The sequence below is a fragment of the Microchirus variegatus genome, assembly GCF_963457635.1.
Source record: "Microchirus variegatus genome assembly, chromosome: 23".
Classification (NCBI taxonomy): Eukaryota; Metazoa; Chordata; class Actinopteri; order Pleuronectiformes; family Soleidae; genus Microchirus; species Microchirus variegatus.
This window is the reverse complement of record NC_139824.1, coordinates 11277443-11304327: the sequence shown is the minus strand read 5'-3', so window position 1 is coordinate 11304327 and position 26885 is coordinate 11277443. Positions and strand designations below refer to the sequence as shown.

The window sequence follows — 26885 nt, the reverse complement described above, 5'->3', positions numbered from 1 at the left end:
TGATAAATCTTATCATTGTGTCTCTGATGATTTAAAAAAAAAAAAAATATATATATATATATACAATATATATATATAAAACAAGTAGGGATGCAACGATTACTGTATTATTAAACTTTTACTTAATTAATTGTCAAATACGTTTAATAATCGATTAATTTTTTTTTATTACAAATGTTGAACATTTTCTGGTTTCTTTGTTCCTTATAACAAATAAATAATTAAAACTAAATAATTTTTGGTTTGTGGATTAAAAAAAGACATTTGAGAATCATCATTTCCAGGTTTGAGAAACACTGATCAACATTTTTCAAACATTTTCTGGACCAAATAAAGAAATACTTAACATTAACATTTCCTGGATTCATTGTCTTTCTGTAACAAACAGAAAACAACATCATGTGTATGTGAAGAGAACTTAAATTAAAGGTGTGTGTTTACTGTGGAGCAGTGACGTCACATTAGCATTAGCAGCAGCAGCTAGGTGTAATCTGAACACCTGTGATCAGATCACTCAGGTCAGATGTTAACAACAGTTGTAAACAGAGCGTCAACAGAACATCTAAGAAATGTGTGGATCATTTTTAAGCAGCAGTTACCACATGTTTGTCCCCGATGCTGCTCCTCGTCCTCCTGTGTCTGCAGGCTCCATGTGTGGAAGGTCTGACTAGCAAACAGGAAGTGGATGATTCCAATTAGATTTATCAAGAGGGGAGGGCATGGACCGGACTAAGCCAGTAGGAGTCCACTTTTCTTGGTTGTGTTTTCTGTTTTTGTCATTTTGAGATTTGCAGTTGTGTTTAATTTGCAGTTGTGTGTTGTTTGTTTTTTATTTGGTGTTTTCTTCCTATTTGTGGGAAAATTGCTTTTTGGACCCAATAGGTATTTTCTGTTGCAGTACCCAGAGTGGCCGCCATGAGGCTCTATCCTGTTCTGATCATACATACATGGCTCAAACCTGTTCAAAACAGTCGAGTCTGCCACCTTGTGGACCAGGACAACACCACAGTTGTTGAACCAAACCTGATACAAACATATGACATGAGAACTTCTCTTTATGTTTTCTTACAGCTTTTGACTGTTTACATTGAATACTGAACTCACGAAAATTAACATTTCAGACTTACAAGTCTTATTCTAATTTCATATATATATATATATAAAAATATATAAATCACTGTTGCTGTCTCAGTTTTTAAAGGACTTGGGGAAACACTGAGAGGATCAAACTGTAAATTTATTTCGATGGATTTCGATGGAGTGATACACAAATCATCAAAATCAAGTTAAAACAAACCGACAATTAAAAAAAAACAAAAAAAAAAACAATGTGCATACAACAACAGAAAAAAAGGGAAAAACATTATAAAAAAGAAATACAAACTTTAAAACATGTAAAACATTTTTAAAGAAATGGAAAATTGCAACATTTCAGTTGGGAGTGCAAGGCGACAGTTGCGATTTAAAAGGCAGGCGAATACATTAGTGAAATCACATTATTGTAAACATAAAGAAAAGTGCAGAATCTTTCTCAGTGTAGTCTTATTTATCAAGAACATTCACCTCACGTTGATTTCCCGAACCGTCAAAAACATCTCTAACAAACTGTCAATCATGGTGTCAGTTTTTTATAGCTATTAAGAACTATTCAGGAAATAAACTATGGGGCGACATTATTCTGGGAAGTGAAAACTCACGTACATGTGTGACAGAGATTATAGTTCCTACCAAAGTGACCCGTTGCATTTCAATGACACTGAGCTACAGAGAGTCTACAAAGTAACATGAAAATTCACTCACATTGAATTTTCACAGCTTTATCATCTTTTAAGAAACAAACAAAACAAGGGTATGCCTTAGCAGCAAATCAAATCATGACATATACAGTATAATGTTAGGTGATTGTACATACCGTAGACTACTGGACTGTATCTGTGGACATTTACATATACATAGCCTAAGAGTACAACCGATCACAACATCCACACCTATGTGTAATGTCTTATAAAGTACAGCTACTACATGTACACACAGTTTTAATTGGAGCAAACCATAAATATTAATGTCCTGTTCCTTCAGAGCTGGACAGAATCTAGTGATTGTTATAATAAAAGTCTTTCACATCTGGTAAAATACATTGCTTAGAGCAGTTTTTGGTCACTTTCATTCAACCACCGTACATTTACATGTTCCGTTTACCTTCATCTAGACCTCTCTGTGACGCTTCGACATCGCCGTTCCTGATTAATGGCGCTTCCCTTTTAAAAGTCCGAGTGAAGTCTCCTCTGAGACTTTAGCCTGATAGTGAGATCTCATAGTCACTTGTGGACAGCAGGGGGCGCCCGATTTTATGCACATTCTTTGCGTTAGTTATGCGAGACGCCACGTCCACCGGCTTCTCAAAGTAATGTACGAGGGCCTGCTCGGTGAGCACGGAGGCCAAGAACTGCTCAAAGGTAATGGCCCAGTCTTTGTCAATGCTCGTGCTGTGAGGCAGACCTCTGTCCAGGGGTCCGCCTCCACAGGGCCGGTTACTCCTCTCACCGTTGGCGCCAGAGTCGCTGCGCACCAGCACCGTGTCCTCTGCGATGTCCTCACACTGCAGCTTTTCATCCAGCTCGTGGGAGCCGGCGCTCAGCACAGAGTAAGATGACATGGACGAGTCATCTTTGGTTTCATCATCAGAGATGAGCATAGCGGACGACGTGCCGGTGTCTTTGAGAGACGAGTCCTCCAGCTTGATGTCGTGCAGCTGCTCGTCCTCTTCGTCCCCTTTTCCCTCCCCGCACGGCCTTGGCTGCTGCTGAAACATGCCATCCAGCACAGCCTCCTGGCTGATTTTGGGATCCGTGGCATCTCTTGTGTATATGCTCGGCTCAGATTTACCCTCCATGTTGTGGTCATTTCTACCAGAGGACGAGGACGAGGACGAGAAGAGCTTTCCCACCTCTCCCATTTCCAGCAGCAAACTGGTGACAGTGGCTGTGGCATGATAGAGCTCCTGCTCTGAAATATCCTCACTGAACATGCAGTACAGGGTCTTGCAAAGTTCTATGAACTGACTCTGAAGAAACAAAAACATCAGGTTATACTAAAATACTGTGTACTGATTTTGTCATAAAAAAAAAAAAAACTCTACATACAAATACAAAATACCTGATTCAGCTTGGGGAGGTGTTTAGTGTTTTCTAGTTTAGGCTTGCTCTCCTGGTTCCACAGTTTCAGGTAATGGTGGTAGTCGGGTGGGTTCAATTTCTTGACTGTAATAATAAAAAAACTGTTTATTTATTTATGTCACAAGCTCAAAGGGGAAGCTCAGATTGTTGAACATTAAGCATTCACCTCAAAATCACTCCCACTGTCGAAGTGCAACATGGCTCACATGGACCATTTCCTCAATTTCATAAATTCATTAAAATGATTCCTTAAGAGGTGCGATAATATTTTCAATGGATCCTTGTTCAGAGTGATCCTGACTGTTATCAAAGCAAATATCAAGACATTTCACTCTGTTTTTTGAATAAAGTCACCTCAAAATCACTCCCACTGTCAAATTGCAACATGGCGAATGGATCATTTCCTTACTTTCAAAAATTCATAAAAAATAAATTCAATATTCCTTAAGAGATTTGTTACTATTTTCAATGGATCCTTGTTCAGAATGATCCTGACCAAGTCATTTTATTGTATGGTTTTTGAATAAAGTCACCTCAAAATCACCAAGTGCATCATGGCGAATGGATCATTTCCTCAATTTAAAAAAATTGAGGGAATGATCCATTTTGAGGTGAATTTATTCAAAAAACATACAGTAAAATTACTTGATAGTTTCTATACTAATAGTCAGGATTTAAAACAACAATACATTGAAAATATTACCAAACCTATAATTTTCAGCATGTTTAAACATTGCACCGTGTATAAAAACTGCTTTCCCATTCATTTTGGCCACTTCAGGCACCCGTACCATAAGTGCAGGAATAGTTTTCACAACCCTCGTTCAACTACAAGCTTTTTAAAAGAGTGGACACAGGTTTCTTGAGAAGAACGGTCCCCTCTAGTTATATATCTCATTTGGGGAACCACTATTAGCCTCTGATTTCGCCGTCTCCTCACTTTAGCCGATGGGATTATACTGAACACTCTATTAGAGCGACACATTGGGACTTACCCTTCTCAGTCTTAAAAGTGACTCTGACAAAACCATCATCCTTCTCACTTCTGCACTTCGAGTCATGACCTGAGGAGAGATGGAGGATGACCGTGATCAACATTTGTTTGATTCATATAATGGACATTTTCTGTTTAAAAAAAGATGATAGATTCAACGTTTATTATGTGTTCCACAGGGTTGTTTAGAATCCAGAGCCTTTAATAACATAATTTAAAACCTTTAGGGCAGCAGAAACAGTGCTGCGTTGCTGTCTAAAAACCAGACCGTTTTATTTTTACTTTATTTCTTTGTGCACTGCTCTTCGCAGAAGTAAGAGTTAAGTGAGTAAAGACACAGTAAAGAGCCTCCGGATCTTTCTCTTCCCTCAAACATGTCGTAGCTGTGGTGTGAGATTGTGATTGTGCTGCTCCACTTCTGAGGATGACCTCAATAATAAAACTGTGGTCAGTTAATGTAATTATGTAATTAATAAATGAAGTCTATGCATGTGTTTTGTAATATGTCTTTATATATCAGTATATAATTCCACAACATTTATTTCTGCTGTGACGAACCAGAGAAGAGGAACGGGACTTTTTCACCCGTTATGTGTTGTGTTGTAGCTTTCTTATTTATATAATTTATGATGTTTTCTTGTCATAAGTAAGCATTTCACAGTTCACATTTCTTTATGGCTCCATGTGTCTGACTGGAGTTTTTTTTTTTCTGGGTTGTTTTATGCACATTGCGTCAGAAATGCAACACAGACAGCCTTTCAGAGAAAAGCCTTCTGTAACATATTCCGTTTTACAATTTCATACCAAATCTGCACACCATATATTTATATTTATGATTGTATAACTACACTTAACTCTTTATGTATTTATTATACTACAATTTAGTCTTTTTGTTTGTCTATGTAAGTGTATTTCACTTTCACTGTGTCAAGAGAAGAACTAGATAATCCAGATGTTTTCTTTAAATGTCCTATGAAGCTTCTTGGGTAGATGGTTATTACATCATGACACTATGATCAGAAGATGTACGATCAATTTACTGAATCATTTAGATGCACTTATATGACCAATATGTCAAAGGATTTTACAACAAGTTTGATCGCCACATAAAAAAAACTCTCCGGTCCTTACCGAGTGACAGGTCTGGAGTGATGTCTTCAAAGAAGTACTGAGTGGCTTCAAAGGCGGAGTCTGGCTCCTCATGTTCACGGGTAATTTCTGCAAGAAAGGAAGGAAAACATCAACGCTAGTTCCTTTGTACTGCTATTATTAAGAGATCTATGACTAAAACATGGTAAAAACAACGTTTGAAGCTGAATTTTGAAAGTCACTGAACTGCACTGATGAAAACTCACCAGGCAAAACGTGCATCTTGTACAGAAGCTTCAGCTTCTCCGTGAGGTCTCCGTGACACAAAACACCTACAACACAAGCAGCACAAGCTTTAGGGAATTCATTCTTTCTGATCCGACTTGAGCGGGAGATACAGGACGTCCGTCTTCTCACCCAAGCCGTTGATGAAGTCCCTGAAGTTGATGAGCGCGTCTCCATTTTCGTCAAGGAGACGGAAGAAGTGCGCCGCCAGGGGGTCCGAGTGGGCGCCGTTGGCCCAGGGAAACAGCAGGTTGAACAGGCCCTTGAACTGCTCCACGTCGATGCGGTACTGCTCCAGGTAGGGCAGGCTGGGGTCGTGGCGCTCTGTGGGGTTGCTGCTGCCGCCCCAGTAACAGCTGGTCAAGTGCTCCGCCTGCAGAGAGGAACAGAGGGTGAAAACTGACAACTGGGACTATGGGAGTCATTTGGATGAAAATAAATGTTAGGGATTGACTAGAAAATAAAATACAACAAACACCTCAGAGGCGCATTTAAACCTCAAGGCATAAAAGAACAAGAGTGACAGCTTGTTTTCCCGTCTATATTTCAGCCTCAAGATAGCGAGAGCAGGGCAAGACTGAGTTAGACGTACTGTACATCAGGAAAGCGTGAGCTCTTACTTACCTTAAATAGCATGTAAAGTTCCTCCAACTCATCAATAGTGAAAGCAGTCTCTGTTACAATGGTTCTGACCTGTAACATAATCACATAAAGTAAAAAATAGAAAGAGAGAGTGAGGTTTAAAAGTTAAGGACGAGCCGAGTGTCTGATGATAACCTGAATGTGGTGCTTTCTTCTAAATTCAAATCTAATTTGAGCTGCAGCGACTTAAAGAGTGTTAAAGTCTGTTTACACGACAGGGTTCAGCAGAAGTCGGGTCAACAGGGTCGGAAAAGCTCACTGTATACTTACACATTTACTTCATTCCAACATGTATATGTCCTTACCACGTTGCGTTTTGTCGTGTCCTCTATGGTTTGAATGACCTTCAGCCTCTGCTTGAAACGCATCTGTTCAATCACGTCTGCACGGATCGAGCCAAATTTCTGATAGAAGAGGAGGAATCAGAGAGAAGCAAAGGTCACACTCACTGTACGGCAACTGAAAGAGTGTATACATCTTCAGTTTTTCTCAAAGTGTCTCAAATCAAAATCACAAACGTCCCGAGTTCAAATACCTCGTAGGAGCTGCGGACCAGCTTGAAGATGTCGACCTCGGGATGTGGTTCTCCGTTGTCCGTCAGTAAAGAGTGCAGGTGGGGGATGGGAGGTAAAGTGCTGTCCTTATTGGTCACACTGTCCAAGTACCTACAACACACAGACAGAGGGGAGAGTCTGTAAGTGCTACCAACATTATGAAGCAGCAAGACCCTGCACTGCTGTTGTAGACACACTAACACTTAAGCACAATTGTGCTAAGGCCATAGTCTGACTAAGACAGACAATCAGACAACTAGCAGAGTCTGAGTATACATGCGGAGGAGAAAATTGATTTATTGGCCGCTTTATTCCTGCAACAGTACTGCAGTTTGTCTCCTTCTACTTCCAGGTCAAAACCAGGGAGGAAACTTTGGTGCATGTGCAGAACGCCAACTCCAGTCCGACTAAGCATACTGTATACTAGGCAAGTAGTCAGACTATGAATGGCATTATTCAGGCAGACCAGCCTGATTTTAGTCAGACTAAGCTGTTAACATGAGGTGAAGAAACCAAATGATTATCTTAGTCTGACTAAAATAGGACTTTTAACATTTAGCATGTAAACGCAGTGATTATGTTAGATAATTTCGGTTCATGAAGCAGAGGCAGGATAATAATATCAAAAAAACACCAAAAGTAACTTACAGCAGCTTTAAAGGTGCCATATGTAAGAATGTGGCCAAAAACGGTTCCTATATTCAAATTCAAAATACCGAGGCCTTTTAAGTTTCGTTTTCTGACGTAACTGGCAACCCGTGGTTGCTCGGCAGCTGATTCTACTGACTGCAATGACTGGTAGACGGGGGTAGGTGGCGCCACATGCCAAAACATGATTTCAAAACATAACCATGATTTGCAGTCTGCAAAATATTTTTTTTAATGCAAATATTTTGGCTGTACTGTTGTTGTTGGTGAGTTCAGTTTGTTATATGAACATTATTCCTGAGTCTCTGTGACATATTAGGAGGATTTTATGGCCAATTGCTTCAGATTTATTACATAATGCACCTTTAAGCATTACTTTGTGAATATTATACATTTTATTGTCTCTGTTTACTTGCTTGTTGTTTTTTGAGTTTGATTTGTGCTCTGATTAGTAATGACTGTGACTGAATAGATAGAAGTACAGACTGAAAAGGACCACAACAGTGTGTTTTGCCAGTACTCACCTGCCTAGCACAGTCATGGCCTCGCCGTCATCCTTGGCGCACAGCAGCTGGTGGATGTTGGCGTGCAGCACGGAGAGCGCCAGCTGAAAGATGACCTTGATGCCGTCGTAGAAAAAGCAGTCCACCACCACCACTGCGCTCTCGAACGGCATGACGGACAGGAAGAGCGTGAGAAACCAGGAGAGGGAAATTGTGGAGATGACGCCGAGGTCCTGCATGCAGTCGTACAGCTGTGGAACGTACTCCCGAGCGAGTTCCTCGAACACGCCTTGATCAACGAGAGCTCCTGAGAAGAAAAAAAAGAACAAGAAGATGCTAAAACATGCTAAAAGCACGTACTGTACAATTCTTTGCACACAGAGAACACAGAACAAAAGCTGATACTGACCTACAACCCTTGTGTTGTAGTAATCGGGCAGCATCCTCTCACAGAGCGCCACAAGCAGCCAAAAGGCCTCCTCCTCTTTGGCGTAGAGCAGCAGCACAGATGTTACAATATTCATGGCCTGTGGTTTTGAGGAAACATCACGCATGTCAAGCACCGCCACTGATTTCTGCCACATTCACGTTTAAAACACAAGGAACTCTTCTACCTGACAGTATCCAATGTTGGGGTTCCTGAAAGCGTAGGCGGTGAGGACTCTGCGGAGGGCAGCGATGCCCATCTCGTTCTGAAAGGCCGGGTGTTCAGGCAGAGAGCGGTGCAGGTCTCTCTCGATCTCCTCGGTTGCCAGGTTGTATTTGCCCATCGACTTCTCCACCAGGTCTTCGTAGTATCCGGGATGAGTGGCCATCTCGTTGATTGCACCTATTAAAAAAACAAACAAATAGAGTTTAAATGTTGATATACTGTAAGATTAACTCTTCTGATCTTACACTTTTATTTATTTAGAGCAAACAAATCAAAACAAATCATAGAGAGACGTGATAAAGAAGCTTCTGTTTTCTACAAATCCACTCTCAATTGATTCTTTTTAAGATTCACTTGTCACCGTCGTAGACAGTCAGCAGTCACTGCCCTATTTATTGACGTCACATGCTCTGTAAATGTATAATAAGCAGTAGTAAATAGGCCATATCATCAATTAATCTGGCATTTAGTGTTAATGCGCTGAAAGTGCTCGAGGTCTGTTTACAGGTTTAGCAAGTTATCGGAAACAGCACAATAAACAGAGCGCAGCGAATGAGTGTATGTTCCAGATTTGAAAAGGCATTTGCTGCGCTCTGTCGTGCAGACGATTACTGGAACAAGCCCCAGGACAGACTCTCACCGAACTAGCTCCGACAACCTTGGATCTAAAATTAGACACCGATTAGGCAACAGCTGAATGTTCAACATAAAGCTTTGTAAATATGTTTATTATTGGAGATTAGCGCGACAAGAAAAATACATTTCTGAAAGCACGTGTTGAGGTGACTAAGTCTATTATAACGCAGCTATGCAACAACAAGCAGAGTGAGCAAAGCTGCTGCTGCTGCTGCTGCTGCTGCTTAACATGACCAGTCCTGTCAACACTCATGTGCATACCTGAATATTAAGTATGTGCTACAGAGGCCTCCTTCAGACTGGGTAGTAACATCTGTCTCAAGGAAAACGGCTCTTAGTTACGGATGCAAAAGGAGCCATTTGGGATCTAGCCAATGGGACCACATTTCAGGGAGATCTGGGACACATTTGGCCTTATTAGCAGAACAAGCACATGGTAGAGATGCTCTGAATACAGTAGCCCTGTTCATTTTTTTGCTTTTAACAGGTCCCTAAATCCCATCGGCAAAATTGCAGCTGAATTTTTCCGTGAGTGTGAGCGCAAGTGTCACTTTTCTCTCAGATCAATGAACAACGGCGTTATTGTAAACGTGAAACTTGTTCCCAAAATGACATAAATCATCCTTTTAAGCTAATATGAATAAGCACATTGTCAATGGAGAATAATGAATTATTGTTTTTCTCAAGCAACATATAAAGTAATCAAAGTGTACATTAATACATGAAGGTTAGTGAAATGATATTTTCTTAGATCCCAAAGAGATAAAAAAAAAAAAAAGATAGTACCACTTCAAATTAAAATGAAATGAGTGAAGACATTAACATGTAAGCGATTTAAAAATCTTGCTTATGGCAAAACCTTAGCTGGACTGTTTGAAAGACAAATTCATTCTTAAATAATCTAAATCGAAGGTCCAGTGTGTAAGAATTAGTGACATCTAATGGTGAAACTGCAGAGTGTAACAAACGGAAGGTTCCTCTGCTCATCCCTCCCATTTCCCCAAGCACGGCAGGCGACTATGGTGGCCCTTGCGAGCCAAAATGTGTTGTTTTTCTTTGCTTTTCTCAGCCTCAATTGCGAAATAAATGCAAGGCTTGTTCATTTGTGGTGGTGTAGAAACATGGTGGCCTCTGGAAAGGAAAGCACTTGCCTAAAGTACATGTAAAAGCCTTATTCTAAGGCTACAAATCCAAATATCTTTGCTAAAAATCTAAATTTAAAGCGATTTTACATTAAAAACAACAACATACTGAGGGTACATTGAATTTCTGCCTATAACTCCTCCTAAATACACACTGGACTTTTTATACAGCAGTAAAAATGGCTTTCTTGTGTGTTTAATAGAGCCCAGCTTATCCTATAAAATACAGGTCACTCTAGGTTAATAATGGTCAATAAATTACGTCACATAGAATAAAATAATAATCTATGCTGTGATCGAATGTAAGCATGTAGTCTGCAAAGGTGTGGTCATATCTGGTCCGGCTGATAAGTGAGTCAGTTGCAGTAGAGTTCGCTCACAGTGAACTGAGCCCTTGTATAATTCCTCACCAGAGAAAAGCAGCCAGAGTTCCCCTCTCATGTTCTCAGGAATCCCCTTGAGGACCAGCTCCTTGGTTTTCTCAGTGCGGTACATACACACTCCCTGCCCGTACTCAAAAAAGTGGCTCTTCCACGCCTGCTCCTTCATGAACTCTTTGGCCTGAGAAAAAGAAGGGGAAACACTTTCATGAGATGAAATCACTGTGACTTTATTTTCCTTTATATGTCCTGCTGTTTACCAGCAGTCTGGGATAAATCGATTAATGTCATACTCTAAGATAAAGAGTCCATTGAATGAAGGAAAAATACACATAAAGATTTAATTAAACAGAACCTTGGAGGATAAATGTGTTTGCAGAATTTCTCCACGCTGTATAAGTTATATTCAACTTAAGTGTATGTACTGTAGCGCTTTTGTTTTGAACAGACAAAGTGTAACTGCACTCACCAGCTTTGGGTTGAACTCCTCAGGCGATCGACGGCGGTACATGGTCATGAGTGCTTGCGTGGCCGTGGGGACGCTGCTGTCGTTGAGGTTAAACGTTCGCTCGCCCTCTGAGCCCAAACTGTGCGGTGGACTGCTGGAGAGCAGGGAGCCGTGCTGCGAGTAAACCTGCGGCAGACGCACGCCATCGTTTTTATGCAATCGTGCACGTTAAAAACACAAACAGCGTCACAAAGAACGAGCAAAAACTGGGTTATTTCCTTACCTCGTCATCAGAGCTGTTCAGGCTGCCAGTGAGTTCCCTCTCCAGGCAGATCTTGGAGGTGGTCTGCTGCAGAAAATCTGAGATTCTTTGCACAAGGAAGTCTCTGTCCTTGAGGTTTGCAAACAGGAAGGTCATGCGGTTCTTGGTGCTGATAGAGACCGGACTGGGCAGCACGTTGGAGCTGTCCGCTTTCTCCACGATGGTCACCTGGAAGAAGGAAAATTCACATTCTTAGTCACCGTGAACCGTGGAAAACACTGCTTTTCACCTTTAAACAAGTGGTTTTGGGATTTAGTTCTTCTTTAACAATAGGGTATAAAGCCTTCATATATGTGTCAAACAGACAACAAAACAGACAGCATTTAGAGAGAGCGACTGACCTCACGCAGAGGGATGATGAGGCTGCACAGCGTCTCCTCCTTGCTCGTGAAGCAGATGTAGTTGGTGGAAACAAACATCTGTCCCAGGATGTGCATCTTATTAAAGGGAGTCCACAGGGTGCAGTCTGTGTGTCCATCCAGTTTTTCATCTTTGGGCAGACGGAACAGAGCCCGGTAACGCTCGCTCTTAGCTCGGGCATCGAGGTCCCTAGAACACGTAGAAAGTTTGGTTTAAGGCTGGTATTTTGCTCAGAGAAACAAAAAAATGGGATTATTCAAAACCTTAAGACCATTGGGAAGTTTAATTTTCTAACATTACAGAGTTTGGATGAATGAATGGATCTGTTTTCTTATGCATGAACAACCTCCTTATTTAAATGAACCAGACCACAGAGACACAGGGACCTAACACAGTTCAAAACATACTTCTTTAATTTCCTCATTTATGCATGTTTTACACAACTTACAGCACTTTCATTATCTGACCTGAAGCATGTGGATTACCAACCACATTGCCAAGCAAATAACACATTCAACTTCAATTATTGATGTATGATAAATGTTCCTGGAACACTGCATCAGCTCTTTCTCACCTCTTGAGTGCCGACACCTTCTTGGGAGACTTTTTCTTGAGCTTGGGCAGCGAGCGGTCCTGCTCGAAGCCCTTGTTGTCCAGGAGCTGACGCATGGCGATGTTGGCCAGCTGCTCTGCCAGCTTGAACGTCTCGTTGATGTTGAGGAAGACGGAGAAGACGTGCTCGTTGGTTCGCGTGCTCACCTTGATGCCGTCCGGCAGCAGGAGGGTGGCGCTCTTCTCCAGCTGGGTCATGTCGGCCCAACGCACCACCAGTTTGACTTGGAGTAAGAAAGACAACAAAGACAAGGACAACAAATGCAACACGTGAAAAGTGTGTGGAAGAAGCCAGAGCTCATTTTAACCACAACACTTATGGTGTTGCACTTCTGTGGTATCTGTTAATAAGCAACCCAAAACCGTGGAGCTGCTGAGATAGATTCATGCATTAAGTGCCATGTTTTGGTGCATCCGCCCCCTCACCAACAGGACGTTCAGGGTTTATTTCAGAGTCAACAGTTTGACCTACTTCTTTGACCAAAGAATAAAAAGACGGGCCGAACATGAGATATTTCCATCTCAAAATAGACAGACGGGCACAATATCGCAATGGATGAGCATTGTGACAGCGTGAAAGCCCCCTAATAATACTTTCAAGCACAATTTATCCAGGTATTTATTAAACTAATGATGGATGCAATGTTCTCCCTATAATTCCCCTAACATCGCTATGTGAGACGGGATGGAAGCAACATGATTTCTACCCATATCTTATCCAAACAAAGTCAAAGTTGGCACTGCACACACTGGTGCCCTTAAAATGGCACCTGCCAAGTTTGAAGCCTGTCGTCAAGCGACTCATCGGACAGTTATGCAATTAACAATTACACCTTGCTTTGATGCATTCAAGTCAAAAGATGACTAATATGACATAAGATCATTTGCAGTGTGAAACACTACTTTAAAACCAAGAAATAATTCATGTCCAACCTTCTTTTCCCAGTAAGTAGGAGTAGAAGCAGAGGTGGTTGATGCTGAGGTAGAGCCATCCCTGTCGAGGCACCTTGCCTTTCCAGTAACTGCAGGAGTAATAGTTGACCAGCTTCTCCTCGTCGGGCATCCCGAAGATCTTGCGAAACTTGGCGCTGGCCTCCTTGAACTTGTCCGTGTCGTCGTCCTCTTTGACGTCGTGGTTCTTATTGTACTCTGCAATGATGCCCTGCAGCGAGACGCGAGAGCAGAGGAGCGAGGAAATGAACACGGAGAACTCAATCATGTATGATCTCGTACACTTAACATGCGCCGATTAGCCACAACCATAAAACTTGTTGACATGTCCTAGCTGTGCTTTTTATAGGATGTACATCTCGTTTTGAACTTCAATTATTCTCCATGGAACAATACAACCAGTGAGAATCAGTTTAGGTGTTGTGGCTAATCAGTGTACACTGACAACAAACTGGGAAAAAAGGTGAGCACATAAGGACTGTAAAAGCGGAAACTGGAGGATTTTTGAATGGAGACATTGCTCACCCAATAAAGGTGAAAAGTAGGTGATAAAGCCTGTCCCACACTAGAGGATTTTCAAATCTGACTTGACTTTAAAAACGTGGGCACAACTGATTTTCAATGTTTTAATCCTGAGAGAGCACAGACCAGACGATCCAGTCAAAACGATGGACCACACACTTCAGGAAGGAATCTGTTCAAATCGGAAAAAATCAGAAGACACCCACGATTGTGAATTGAAAATTTGGCCAATTATCCTCCAGTGTGGGGCAGGTTTAACCGATTCTCTTCCGATTCGTCTTATAAATGCCGGCTAAAGGATGACGTGGTAGATATTTCAAGTCAGCTAAAGCACGATATATCAGATCAGATTCACAGTTTTTTTCACCCAATACTTGAAAAAAAAGGGGTATGTGGATGTGACTCGTTATTATTAACCCCCAACATTGAAGAGAAAGCTGCAGTTACCTGGACCTTTCCTTTGACAAAGTTGGTAATATCGTTCTCATTCTCAAAGATGGAGAGCGTCTGCAGCAGGTTATGTTCCAGCCACTCCCAGTGCTCTGTGATCTCTTTACGGGAGGTTCCTGCAGAAGAGGGAGGAGGGAGGAGGGCAGGTCAGGGCACAGGAGGAGCAACGAGGTGTAATGTTTCATATGAGATGATCAGACTATTGTACGTATGGAGTTTTTCTGACAGTAATGTTCAAGTATAGTCACATAAAATGCACTTATTCTTGTAACTTTATATGGTAATGATCCAAAAGTCACTGGTTCCAGTTTCGTAGTGGCTTCTATGATGATGGTGAATTGGATATTATTGAAATTTTAAACTGTAGTTCAAAAAAAAATATGAAGGAAATTATGACATTTGAAGAACAGGTTAAATCCAAGGTTGACCTCATTGACTTCATGTCACATGAAAAGAACAAAGACTAAACTGTTCCGTTTTATATTTGAACAAAAAAAACTCCAGGGTGTCCATTTTGTTTCGCTCAGTAATCAGAGAAGAAGACCTGATTTTTCACGGCCAGAGGAGAATCACATTGGCCATAATGGCTGCCATTGTGGGCCATTATCCCTCAACAGTGCTGCAAACAGCACTTCAGTGAGTGCACATATACTGCATTAGCCACGTCTGGCAGACTGCTCCACTCCGCTTTCTCTGGGCTGCAGAATCAAGAACTGGGAAGGGAAGGGTGGGGCATGTGGGGAGAGAGAGTCGAAAGACAGGGGCCTAGTCTTTAGTAAGCCAGGCAACACAAATATTTGTCATATGCATGGATTTACTGGGCAACTGCTGGATTAAATGCATGCCAACACCATCATCATATTACAGTGTCAATGTCCATAAATTAAATTACTGTATCTAATACTGTGATGTACTCACGCCTCATACTGAATGACTGAGTTTATTGGATCTAGTTTACTACAGCACATGTGCTTATTTGAATGTAAACGGCAACACAAGAGGAGATTATTCTTCTAATGGCTTTTTAATGTGTCTTCATATATTGCACAGCAAATGCTTTACACTTTTTAAAGATGGCAAACCACCATGACCTAAATCCCAGTATCAGTTGAACTAATAACATTATAGATGTTATCTGTAACACCTAATATCATGTAACCAACAAAACCAAACAATCTCCCATCCCAGTCTAAGTAAATGACGGCTATATACTGTAGTATGTCCCAGATTAAAAAAACATTTGACACAAGATTTTTGACAATTTGTGATATATCAAATGGGTTATTCTTTTTTAACGAGAAATGTCTCAAATGCAGTGGTTCCAGCCTCTTGGTTCTACAGTATTTCCTGGTTTTGTAAGGTAGTAAAACACCACTGGACTCAATGAAATTAATCAACTACTAAATTAAATTAATTGATTCAGCAGCTTTTGAAGCTTTTTTCATGATTAAAACAAGATTTCTGATTGTTTCAGCTTCTTAAATGTGACCATTTTCTTTGTTTCTTTGCTCCAGATAAGAAAGAAATCATGAAAAACTGAATCATTTTTCGGTTTGTGGACAAATACAAGACATTAGAGGACATCATCGTTTACATTTTCTCGGGTTAATCGAGAAAATAATCGACAGGTAAATCAATTATGATTCGCAGCTCTACGTGGATATGAGAAACACTCATGGGAACAGGAGGTGTCACATGAATAGAAGCAGATTAAACCGCCATAAACACCAGCAGATGACAAGAGATCATAATGAACCTCCCTCAAGTGATTAGCTGGAAAAAAAAAAACACACACACACACACATACAAAAACAGCCAATCATTTTAAAGGTATTGATTTTTGAAAACGTTCCTGTAATCCTGCCCTTTGAAACCACTGGGGCATGATGTAATGTTTGGCATGCAGCAGCCATGGGGAAAGTGCAGGATGTTAGAACATCATGTGTTGTGTGGAGACTTAAAGTAGGGAGTTGCAGCGAGTTAAATTACAGGGGGGTCTATCCTGTCTGAGTCTGACTGACCGAAACGGATCAATTGAAGAAAAACTACCGCTCTCTGTTTGGATAAATGGGTTAAAGTGTGCATACCATGAGCAATGATTGAGTAAATTAAAGAGTCAGGAGTCTGGTAGAGGATCCTGTACGGTGCCATCCGAGCACTCGAGTCCAGGACGACATCAAGGGTCCCAACCAGCAAACCTAGAAAACAAGAGAAGTAAAGACAAAGTCAGCGTGACAAACTAAGAGCATTAACTTTCGGGGTCAGTTACAGGGGGGGAAACCCACGAGACCTTTGTGGTTAAAGATTAGGAGAGAATGAAAATCAGCAGCAGCATGTATGTCACTGTGCTATACTGAAGATTGGTTTAGTTAGTTAGACGTGTGGGTTTAATGGTGATGAGTCACGTATAGACAATAAAATGCCAAGACCAACAAACCAGAGAACAACCAACTACAACTATGTTATATTCAGAGACATTTCATTCATTATCGGCATTTAATTCATTCAATTCATCCTAATAAGCACAATTCAGATAAAAGAGTATCTCATACTCAATATCACCTTATGCACATAACCCAATTTTCTTTCAAAACCCTTTTTAAATCTGTAAACTTCAGATTTTCAAGAACAAAATGAATGATTCCTGTTCTTTTTACTGCATATGGGTAACATTATTAGCAATGAACGAGGCCATATTTAGTATCAGAGAAAAGCCTGTTTGTCAAAACACGTAGCTCTTGAAAATGACACCAGACACACTTGGAGCTTTATGTTTCACACTCACAGTTTATATGGAGAGAAAAAAAAGAAAACAATATGGGAAATGTCCCTTAAAAAAGGTTCTCTCCACACTAGTCACAGTCATTAGGCCTGATCTGTCACAGGTTTCAACAAGACTATACTCCAAACAAGTTCTAAGTGCAGTGAGTAATTGGCATGATAACGATGAGTAAATCAAAGGTCATCATAACCTATGAATCAATTTAGCTTGTAAAGTTGTAAGGTTTTGAAGATGAAACGTCATCGTCTGGTATGTTGCCACCTCCGGTTTTATCCTGAAAGTGTAATGGCCCTTTAGGATGTGACGTGTCCTTTAACAGTTTAAAAATGGTTTTCAAAGGCACAGTGTTTTGTTGCGGTCGTAAAACCTGAAAACCTACTTAACAAGCAAAGCAGAGTGTTTGATAGACGTGTGGTGTGTTGATGAAGAAAGGATGCCGTTCCAGTGTTTTCGTTTTTCAAACCAGACTTTTCCACTGCTCAGCGTTTGATCACTTTTATATTCAATTTGCTCATAGTGCACACACATTCACAACAGAATAATAATAATAACTAGAAAAGCACTCGGAGAGCGCAGACGTCTGCGCCTATAAAATACACCCTGGATCAGACAGCGAGTGTTGTAACCGGTGATAGCATGCATCCATGGATCACGGCCAAAATTTAATGACTTGTTACTGGTCCCATTGCGGACATTTCCTGAAAATTTCATCCAAATCCGTCAGTGACTTTTCGATTTATGTTGCTAACAAACAGACAGAATTAACTTAGCAAATGTTGTATAATATACAGGCCATTTACTTAGATGCATCCAATCATGCTCAAAGTCGATTATTCTTTACATTTTTAAACATCCTAAGCTAAAGGCCGTGCACCACTCAGTGCAGGGACATTTCAAAGGTCACACATTAACCTTTACACTTGCAGACTTGATAGATTACAGCAAGAAAGTACTATTAATGAATGATTAACATTTACGCGACGCACTTTTGGGTGTTGACTTGCATGTCTCTCCAGTCAACACATAAAGGGAATTTCATTTGTCACCTAACAGCGACAACACTGCAAGTGTGATGCTTTCCCTCAAAGTGTGCTATTACTGTGGTTCAGAGGAGAGGTTATTTTTATTCAGCGCGAACTCACGATGAGTCACACAGAGAGAGAGAGAGAAGAGGAGGGTAAGAGTATACGTGTGAAGGGAAGTCTCATCTGCTGTGTCATTTTCATCGATAAAACACCAACTCTGTGACAATCAGGCCATGATTTGAAGTGGACATTAACTGTCAAACCTTTTGCTCTCTGCCTTCACTGATGCGTTATCATATCTTTAAAATGAGTTAAGCCTCTCTGTAAAAGGTGACCAGCACATGGATGCAGACATGTCAGATGTGGTCGACTGCTGAACCTGATCTACTTTTCAACAGTGACGTATGTCAGTACACTCTTAGAAATAAAAGCGCTAAGTAGAGCCATATAAGGTTCTTCGGCTTGTCCTCATACACTCTTAGAAATAAGGGTTCCAAAAGGGTCCTTCTACAAGGGCTGAGGTTCTACCTGGAACCATTCGCTTCTGAAAAACCCTTTCCCAAAAGGGGTTTTAAAAGGGTTCTTGATGGAACCCTTTTAAAGTAAAGGTTCCACCTGGAGCCAAAAAGGGTTCTCCTGCACTCTTAGAAATAAAACTGCAAAGTAGAACCATATAAGGTTCTTCGGCTTGTCCTCATAGGAGAACCATTTTTGGCTCCAGGTAGAACCTTTTTTAGAAAGGTTCCAGCAAGAACCCTTTTAAAATCCTTTATTCAGGAAAGGGTTTTAAGGGTTCTCTGGATCAAAATGGTTATAACTGGAACCATTAGTGTTACCAAGAACCCTTGAAAAACGCTTTCTTCGGGGAAGGGTTTTAAGGGTTCTCTGAATCAAAATGGCTCTTACTTGAAAACCCTTTCTTCGGGAAAGGGTTTTCCAGAAGCAAATGGTTCCAGGTAGAACCTCAGCCCTTATAGAAGGACCCTTTTGGAACCCTTATTTCTAAGACTGTAATGTAGGCCAATCACGTGTTGACATCCTACCCACTTATTTACCCACTCATTACCACATTATACAAGTACATGGTGCTGCATTATGACACATACAAAACAGTATACAGTCCTGTATATATTCTGGTATATCTTTATATTCATATAAGTGAGACTTTTCTTTACTGCTCTTGAATCCCTGTGTCTAATATTTGCATTTGACTAATGCCGACGCTAGATATAAAAGCATGTTCCAGGAAAAATTCAGGGCTAACTCTAATTTGTCCTTATTTACTACAATTGTAGATTAATTGAAGGTTATAGCAGACAGTTTTCATATACCATGTGCTGCTGTAACATGAAAGGATAAAGGCATTTTCTTCTTAATTGCCTGTGAAAACACCTATGAAATTCCCTGCATCATCGTCATCATCATCAACGGTCATGTCAGACGCCGTCACAGCTGGTAAAAAAGAGCACCCACTGTCCTCAGTCCTAATCACACTGAAACCAATGAGAGGACACAGCGTGACAGTTTGATTTTACCAGTTAGTGACAAACAATCATCAGTTGTGTGAGTGGAAACAACTTCCTCTTACACGACCATGTATATATGTATGTATTAAAGTCGTCGTGAGGAACCAAGCGACACAGGCTGTAGGCTGTGAAAAGTCACAATAAGCAACACACGTGGAGCTTTGTTGTCATGTCGACAATATTGAGCAATATTGAGGTTTAGCGCAGGAAAATCACACGTAACGCGTTAGAAAGGAGATCACTGAAGGTGTAAGACCACTTCACAACCACCTTTTCCGAAAAAGTGACAGAAGTGACTTTGTTTGAATACAAGATGAACTTAACCCAAACATCATATGGAACATGAGAAGTCCACATCCTCTTTCACACCTCCGCTTTATACACAGAGATAATTTCCTTCCATGAACTTGATGAGTGGGCGCGAGCGAACCGCAAAACAAAAGGCAAAGACGCGCAGCTGTTGCAGTGGCACATGTTGTGCTTATTATTTCTGGTTGGCTGGAAAAAATCCCTCAAAGTGCAGCCGTCTGCTTGTGCACAGAACAGGCCATAAAAGCATGTGATGCTTTTTGCACTTCTTCTCACAAACCGACACACGACTTCCTCTGATATGCAAGTGAATTGGGAACCAAACCAACAGCCCTGAGAGGAAAAAAAGAAAAAAAAACCCTACTTGGTTGTTTATGTTTTTATCGTCTCTGTGTAAAATAGGAAGAAATAGAGCTTAAGGGGGAGGGTTGCTGGTGCAGGACGTTTTCCATTGATTACACAGTAGCAAACAGACCAAAAAAAATCAATGGTGTATCAGATAACAGCGTCACATGCAACTTTCAATTTATCCACTTGTTAACTGTATTTTTGCTGCTTTTGTAACATGCTACATGTAGCATGGGTTATCAATTGCAAGGGAATCACGTGACCTACAAAAGAACGGGGTCATTATTTACCCCGTTTGTCTTGTACTCTGTGACTCTGTGCACTGAGAACTTTTCTTTTCATTTGCTGTCGTATATATCCGGGTCTTATTGCGTGTCCCTCTCCAAAATACACTGAATTTGAATAGACATAATTAGGAAAAGATGGATCTCTGAGCTCTCCCTACAGGCACAATCATGTATTGTTATTTAAAACAATGACAAGGAAGGAACTTGAAACTTAAAGATTACCAGTTGACCGGTGGAGTCTGACCTTTGAAAAGCTACAACAATTAATCGATGAACAGATTATTAATCACAATAGATTTCCATAGAAGTTTCAGTTTGAATTCTCTAATTTCTAAGGGTCAATATTTAGTGAATAGTGAATTCTATATCTTTTTTATTTATGGACAAAGAAATAACATTTGAACGAGGGATGGCACGAAAACACTTTTTTGTGTCTGATACCGATATCACAAACTTGAATATCTACTGTTATTGCTATTATTCCGATATAGACTTTTTATACAATTTATGAACTATGAAGCAAGCTGTGAACAACACATTTGTTGCTTATATTGCTGATTTTTACGGTCTGTGCTTAGTGAAGCATTTGATATACACTCTTAGAAATAAAAGTGCTAAGTAGAACCATATAAGGTTCTTCGGCCTGTCCTCATAGGAGAACCCTTTTTTGCTCCAGGTGGAACCTTTATCAAACCCTTTATTCAGGGTTCTCTGGTAACACTAATGGTTCCACAAAGAACCATTTTGATTCAGAGAACCCTTTAAAACCCTTTCCTAAATAAAGGGTTTTAAAAGGGTTCTTGATGGAACCCTCCAAAGGTTCCACCTGGAGCCAAAAAGGTTTCTCCTATGAGGACAAGCCGAAGAACCTTATATGGTTCTACTTAGCAGTTTTATTTCTAAGAGTGCAGGAGAACCCTTTTTGGCTCCAGGTGGAACCTTTACCTTTTGGAGGGTTCCACCAAGAACCCTTTTAAAACCCTTTCTTCAGGAAATGGTTTTTCAGAAGCAAATGGTTCCAGGTAGTACCTCAACCCTTATTTCTAAGAGAGTATAAGATTTTATTGATTGTAATCGGATTTTATTTTTATCTGTTTATATTTTCCTTAATATTATTCATTATATTCATATTCATTATAATCCCTTGCATATGGCACCAACTTTGATGTTCCTCTTACAGTTTTTACAGGTACAAATATGTCAAATTAGTCAAATATAAAAAGTAAATGTAGGAAAAATAACCCCTAACCCTAATCCAAACACACAGTTGCCATTTTCAAGTCTCAGGACTTGTTGGAGTAGAAAAAACGCCTGTAGAAACTCTGTGAAACTGCTGTGTTGTGGTGCTGGCCAGCGGCTTCTGCTCTCCAGGCAGCAAACGGCTTGAGAACAGTGCCAGTGTCACGGAGAGGTCGGCACCGATTGGCACGAGTCGGTGAGCTCAGCATGGACATAACAATGACATCATCCCCCAACAGCATTTAGCACTTATTTTAAACTATTATTATCTAGATATCCCATTCATAACACCGACTATATTCGGGTTTCACATCAATTAGACGAGGTGCATTCTTTTTGTTAGTAGATAGTTCACCGGATTTATTTTGTAAAACGTTTGTTTCTAACCTTGAGGCTGGGATTCCCACAGCAGGAGGAGAATGATTTGATTGAGTGAATGCCAGATAATTAGGCTACGGCTATTAGGCTTTTTTTTTTTTCCTCCAATCAGTTTTTGCTTCATCTTGTGGCTTCAGTCGATCACGGAGTTAAAAGGGATGACAAATCACTGCAGCAGAACAAATCCCTACACACAGGTGACTTTCTGAGGCATTAGGAATGGTGATGATACACATCCCAATACAGGGGTGATGATGTGATATATCGGGATGCTATAAAAGGCAATATATTGTGGGTTGTTTCCCCCAAATAGTCTATTTTTTAGGAAAAGTCCCATCATAAATATTACAATGTTTTCTTCCTCTAGTAAACGTAGTTACTCAAATTGAGTCAAATGGCCAAAAGTCTAATATCTAATATTTTTGTGATATTTAAAGGTGCCATATTTAAGAATGTGGCCAAAAACAGTTACTACATTCTAATTCAAAATACCGAGGTCTTTTAGGTTTGCAATGATTGGTAGACGGCGGTAGGTGGCGCCACATGCAAAAACATGATTTCAAAACATAAACATGATTTGCAGTCTGCAAAATATTGTTTTTAATTCAAATATTTTGGCTGTACTGTTGTTGTTAGTGAGTTCAGTTTGTTATATGAACATTATTCCTGAGTCTCTGTGACATATTAGGAGGATTTCATGGCCAGTTGCTTTACATTTATTACATAATGCACCTTTAAATACCCATGTTTGACATTAATGAAGATCTAGCATAAGTTTAGTCACAAACAACACTGTTGCATGACTCAACTTTCTCTTATCCATCAATGATTTGACCTCCCTAACCCTAAAGGTCACGGTCCAAAAGTGGTAACGGATGCAAACACACACACACTATTCACTACTCATATGCATTCAAGACTCTTTCAAGCACATTATTCGGTCAAATCCGTAACAAATTCATTCACTATAATAATAATCTCCTGACCTAAATGACAACAGGCTGGACTTCCACTTCCTCAAAGAGAGCAACTTCCTCCAAACAGCCAGGCACACACGAGATAATGTACTCTACTGTTCACTCAATTTGTTTAAAATACAAAATGATGTAAGCTTAACAGACAAGAGGACCATTAAGTGACACTTTTCTTTACTGCTCTCGAATCCCTGTGTCCAATATATGCTGATGTTCTATATAGAAAAGCATGTTCCTGTTATTTGTCCATATTTACTACATCGCTTAAACTGGAATTTGTTTGCGTACGTCACTGCAGAAAGACGCAACATAGCAAGAGCAATGTAGGTATCAGATTATTAAACTGTGACCAGTCACTTCTATGACCTGTCCCGCTTCCCTTGCTCTGCTGCTGCTGCTGTTTGACCCATTTTGGATGGTATAAGCAAGAGGGAGGAGGAGTGAGAGCTGAAGGAGAATGATTCAGCAAAGATCGTGCAAAACAGACGCTGTCTTTAGTTTCACCGAGGCCCCCCGAGCAGACGCACAACAAAATAATAGACACGGAACACATGAATGACATGACAAAAACACAGATGTACACAAAAATGTGTTCCAATGTAACAAAAACATGTTACAAAATGTAATACTACAATAATACGTCATGTAATGTAATGTCACAAACACAATGCACTAATTGTGAGCACTCTTGTCACACGAGTCCATACACAGTCATTAATGTCACTTCCTTTGTGTGCATAATAAAGCATGACGTCATGTGCTGCACTCTGACCCTTCAGTGCTGTCATTTGTTGTTAAGTTATGTTATTTTACTCCTTAATAATAATAATAATAATAATAATAATAAAGTGTATTCAGACTGTTTTTGTCCTGCAGCCCATCAGCTGCTCTCGTCTCTTTTCTTGATCTAATCTCCCCTGGTAACAGACACAAATAAATGGTAGAAGCCCTTAGGTTTTTCCTTGTCTTTATATTTCTTCTGTTTTGTTTGTCTTCTTGTATTTTATCGGCTCTCGTCTCCATTTCTAAGTCAGTACAGGCTGAAAATGCATACAAGTGTACAGTTTAAATCGCTCTCGTTCAAACGCCTGCTGGATTAAAAGCAGGGGTCGGCAAGTAAAGTAAGTACTGAGACAAAACATCATATATTTTATTCTATTGACCTTTTTTCTTCAAATCTAAACTATTCAATCTTGTACAAAATATTTGAATTTGCCAGAAATACTAGTTACTAGTGTGTCTGACAACTGCTCCTGGACTCAGTTCCTCGTTTTTCAAAATAAAAGACAATGAATTCTGTATGGATCTGTTGTTTTTGAGAAGATAAATTATTATTATTATTATTTTAAATCATATTTTTTTTAATTCATCTACCACGCCAACTATTAATGGTAGTGGGAAAGTTTTGGCCCTGACCACTGATTTTAAGTGTGCAGTGGATCTTAATCCCTTTCCAGTGAGTGATCTGAGGTCAAAGTTCACGGAGCTACAACGTGAGTGATCCTGGAATTCAGAGTACATTTTTTGGCTACTCTACCCACATCTGCTTTTGTCATGTATCTTGTTTTCATTTGTTGTTGTGCGCATATTTAATGGTATTTATTTTTCAGTCTTTATTCCTTACCTTATTTCTACTTGTCTACCTTGTTGTGATTGTTGAACACTTCTACAGTATTTCTTAGGTCTATTAGGTCACACGTTTTATATCTTATGTGTTTTATTTATCTCTGATGTACAGCACATTGTTTCAACTGTTGTTGCCTTTAAAGTGCTTTATAAATAAAGTTGGATTGGATTACATGATTATCTTATCTCTTATATACATTGGGTACACATTTGGTTGATTTTGCTAAATGGAATATATATATATTATTTGTTTTATTTAACCTCTGATGTACAGCATATTGTTTCAACTGCTGTTGCCTTTAAAGTGTTTTATAAATACATTTGGATTGGATTGGAATAAATAATTATCTTATCTCTTATGTACATTGGGTATACATTTTGGTTTATTTTGCTTAATAGAATATATATATATATCATTTGTTTTATTTATCTCTGATGTACAGCACATTGTTGCAACTGTTGTTGCCTTTAAAGTGCTTTATAAATAAAGTTGGATTGGAATAAATGACTATCTTATCTCTTATATACATTGGGTATGCATTTGGTTTATTTGGTTTGAATGGAATATATATACACATATATATATATATATATATATATATATGTGTATATATATATATATTTTTTTTTTTAATGCAATAAAGGCTCAAACTGTGTTGGGATGAACAAACCCATTTCTGCACATTCAGGTGAGAGGTCACCTGTGACAGCTGACTCTAACCACGTGGTTTTCTCACCTTTCACCTGAGCCGTTTCTTCATTGCGTCTATAATCATCATCATCATCATCATCATCACAGACACACACACACACACACTCACCAGCCAGTCCTCCGCCTCCATCCCCGTGGCCCTTCCGTTTCTGGAGGATGAAATAGGGGTTTGCTCTCTCGGTGATCCACAACGCTCCCGCCAGTAACACATCTTCAGGAGTGACCCACATTTTTCTCCAGTCTTATTTTGTTGTTGTTGTTGTTGTTGTTGTTTTTTTTTTTTTCTTAAGAAAACATTAAACTCACGCTTTCGCCAACGGCGACCATGAAACTGGTCTGTGCGGTGTGAGGTTTTAGTGATAGAATGAAACAAAGAAATAAACGATGATGCCTTTACAGACACAGAGTTGCTATAATTAAACCTGGCAGCAGCAGCAGCAGCAGCAGCGCAGCACGGATCGGCCAGGATCGGCGTCCAACATGGAAGCGCAGGAGAAGACAGTAGATTCCCTTCACACCTCCTCTTCCTCCTCTTCCTCCCTCTTCCAGGCTTTTCTCTCTTGAGCAGCAGCAGGTTCGGTGTGGAGCAGCTCGGGTGTTTTTGCTGCGGTTGTCTTTGTTGTCGACGGCCGGTTCGGCAGGTGTGACCGGACTCTGCCGATGTTTATATGCTCGTGGAGGTTAAAAACGACGCCGAGAACGAACCGTCAACCGTCAACCGTCTCCCTCCCGCTGTGCTGTGTGGTGTCTACGAGTGTCACGGAGCGCTAAAGACTGCGCTGGTGTTTACGCAGTAATGACGGTGCGGTACAGTCGTCTTTCTCCTCCTGTCTCCTTCTCCTTCTCCTTCTCCTTCTCCTCCTCCGCTGCTGCTGCTGCTCACAAAAATAAAGACAGCGCGTCACGGGCTCGCCATCGCGAGACGTCACCGAGCAGGAAGCGCACGCGCACGAGAGAACACCATGGAGAACAGAGGAAACAAAGCCAGAACAATAGTGAACCTGTGGAGTCCACATATGTCTGTATTTTTATTCTTATTTAACTTTCATGTTTGTATATGGAAGCAATTTCTGCCAGTGTGATGAAAAATAAAAGATCCTGTAAGTCATTATAATGACTTAATATCTGAAAATAATTAGTGTCATTATTAATGAAATTATCTCTACATAATGACTTAGTATCTCAAAATAATGAGAAAGTATCTCAATATAATGACTTATCTAAAAAATAATGACTTAGTATCGCAAAATAATGACTTACTATCTCAATATATTGACTTAGTATCTCAAAATAATTACTTAGTATCTCAAATT

At 40.1% G+C, this 26885-nt stretch overlaps 1 protein-coding gene across 1 annotated transcript; it reads right to left on the bottom strand.

Annotated features, from left to right (window-relative positions):
• Nucleotides 1–1270: 1270 nt before the first annotated feature.
• On the bottom strand, nt 1271–25802 carry tbc1d9 (TBC1 domain family, member 9 (with GRAM domain); the record flags this gene model as incomplete). The annotated part of the gene is made up of 21 exons (XM_083909388.1): nt 1271–3064; nt 3157–3260; nt 4172–4240; nt 5302–5388; nt 5526–5591; nt 5677–5917; nt 6169–6237; nt 6492–6590; nt 6722–6851; nt 7913–8198; nt 8301–8418; nt 8506–8720; nt 10732–10882; nt 11171–11335; nt 11433–11639; nt 11813–12020; nt 12406–12667; nt 13377–13605; nt 14364–14482; nt 16454–16564; nt 25682–25802. The coding sequence occupies 21 exons, from the start codon at nt 25800–25802 to the stop codon at nt 2294–2296; spliced, it is 3828 nt and encodes a 1275-aa protein (XP_083765514.1). The 3' UTR covers nt 1271–2293.
• Nucleotides 25803–26885: the final 1083 nt, after the last annotated feature.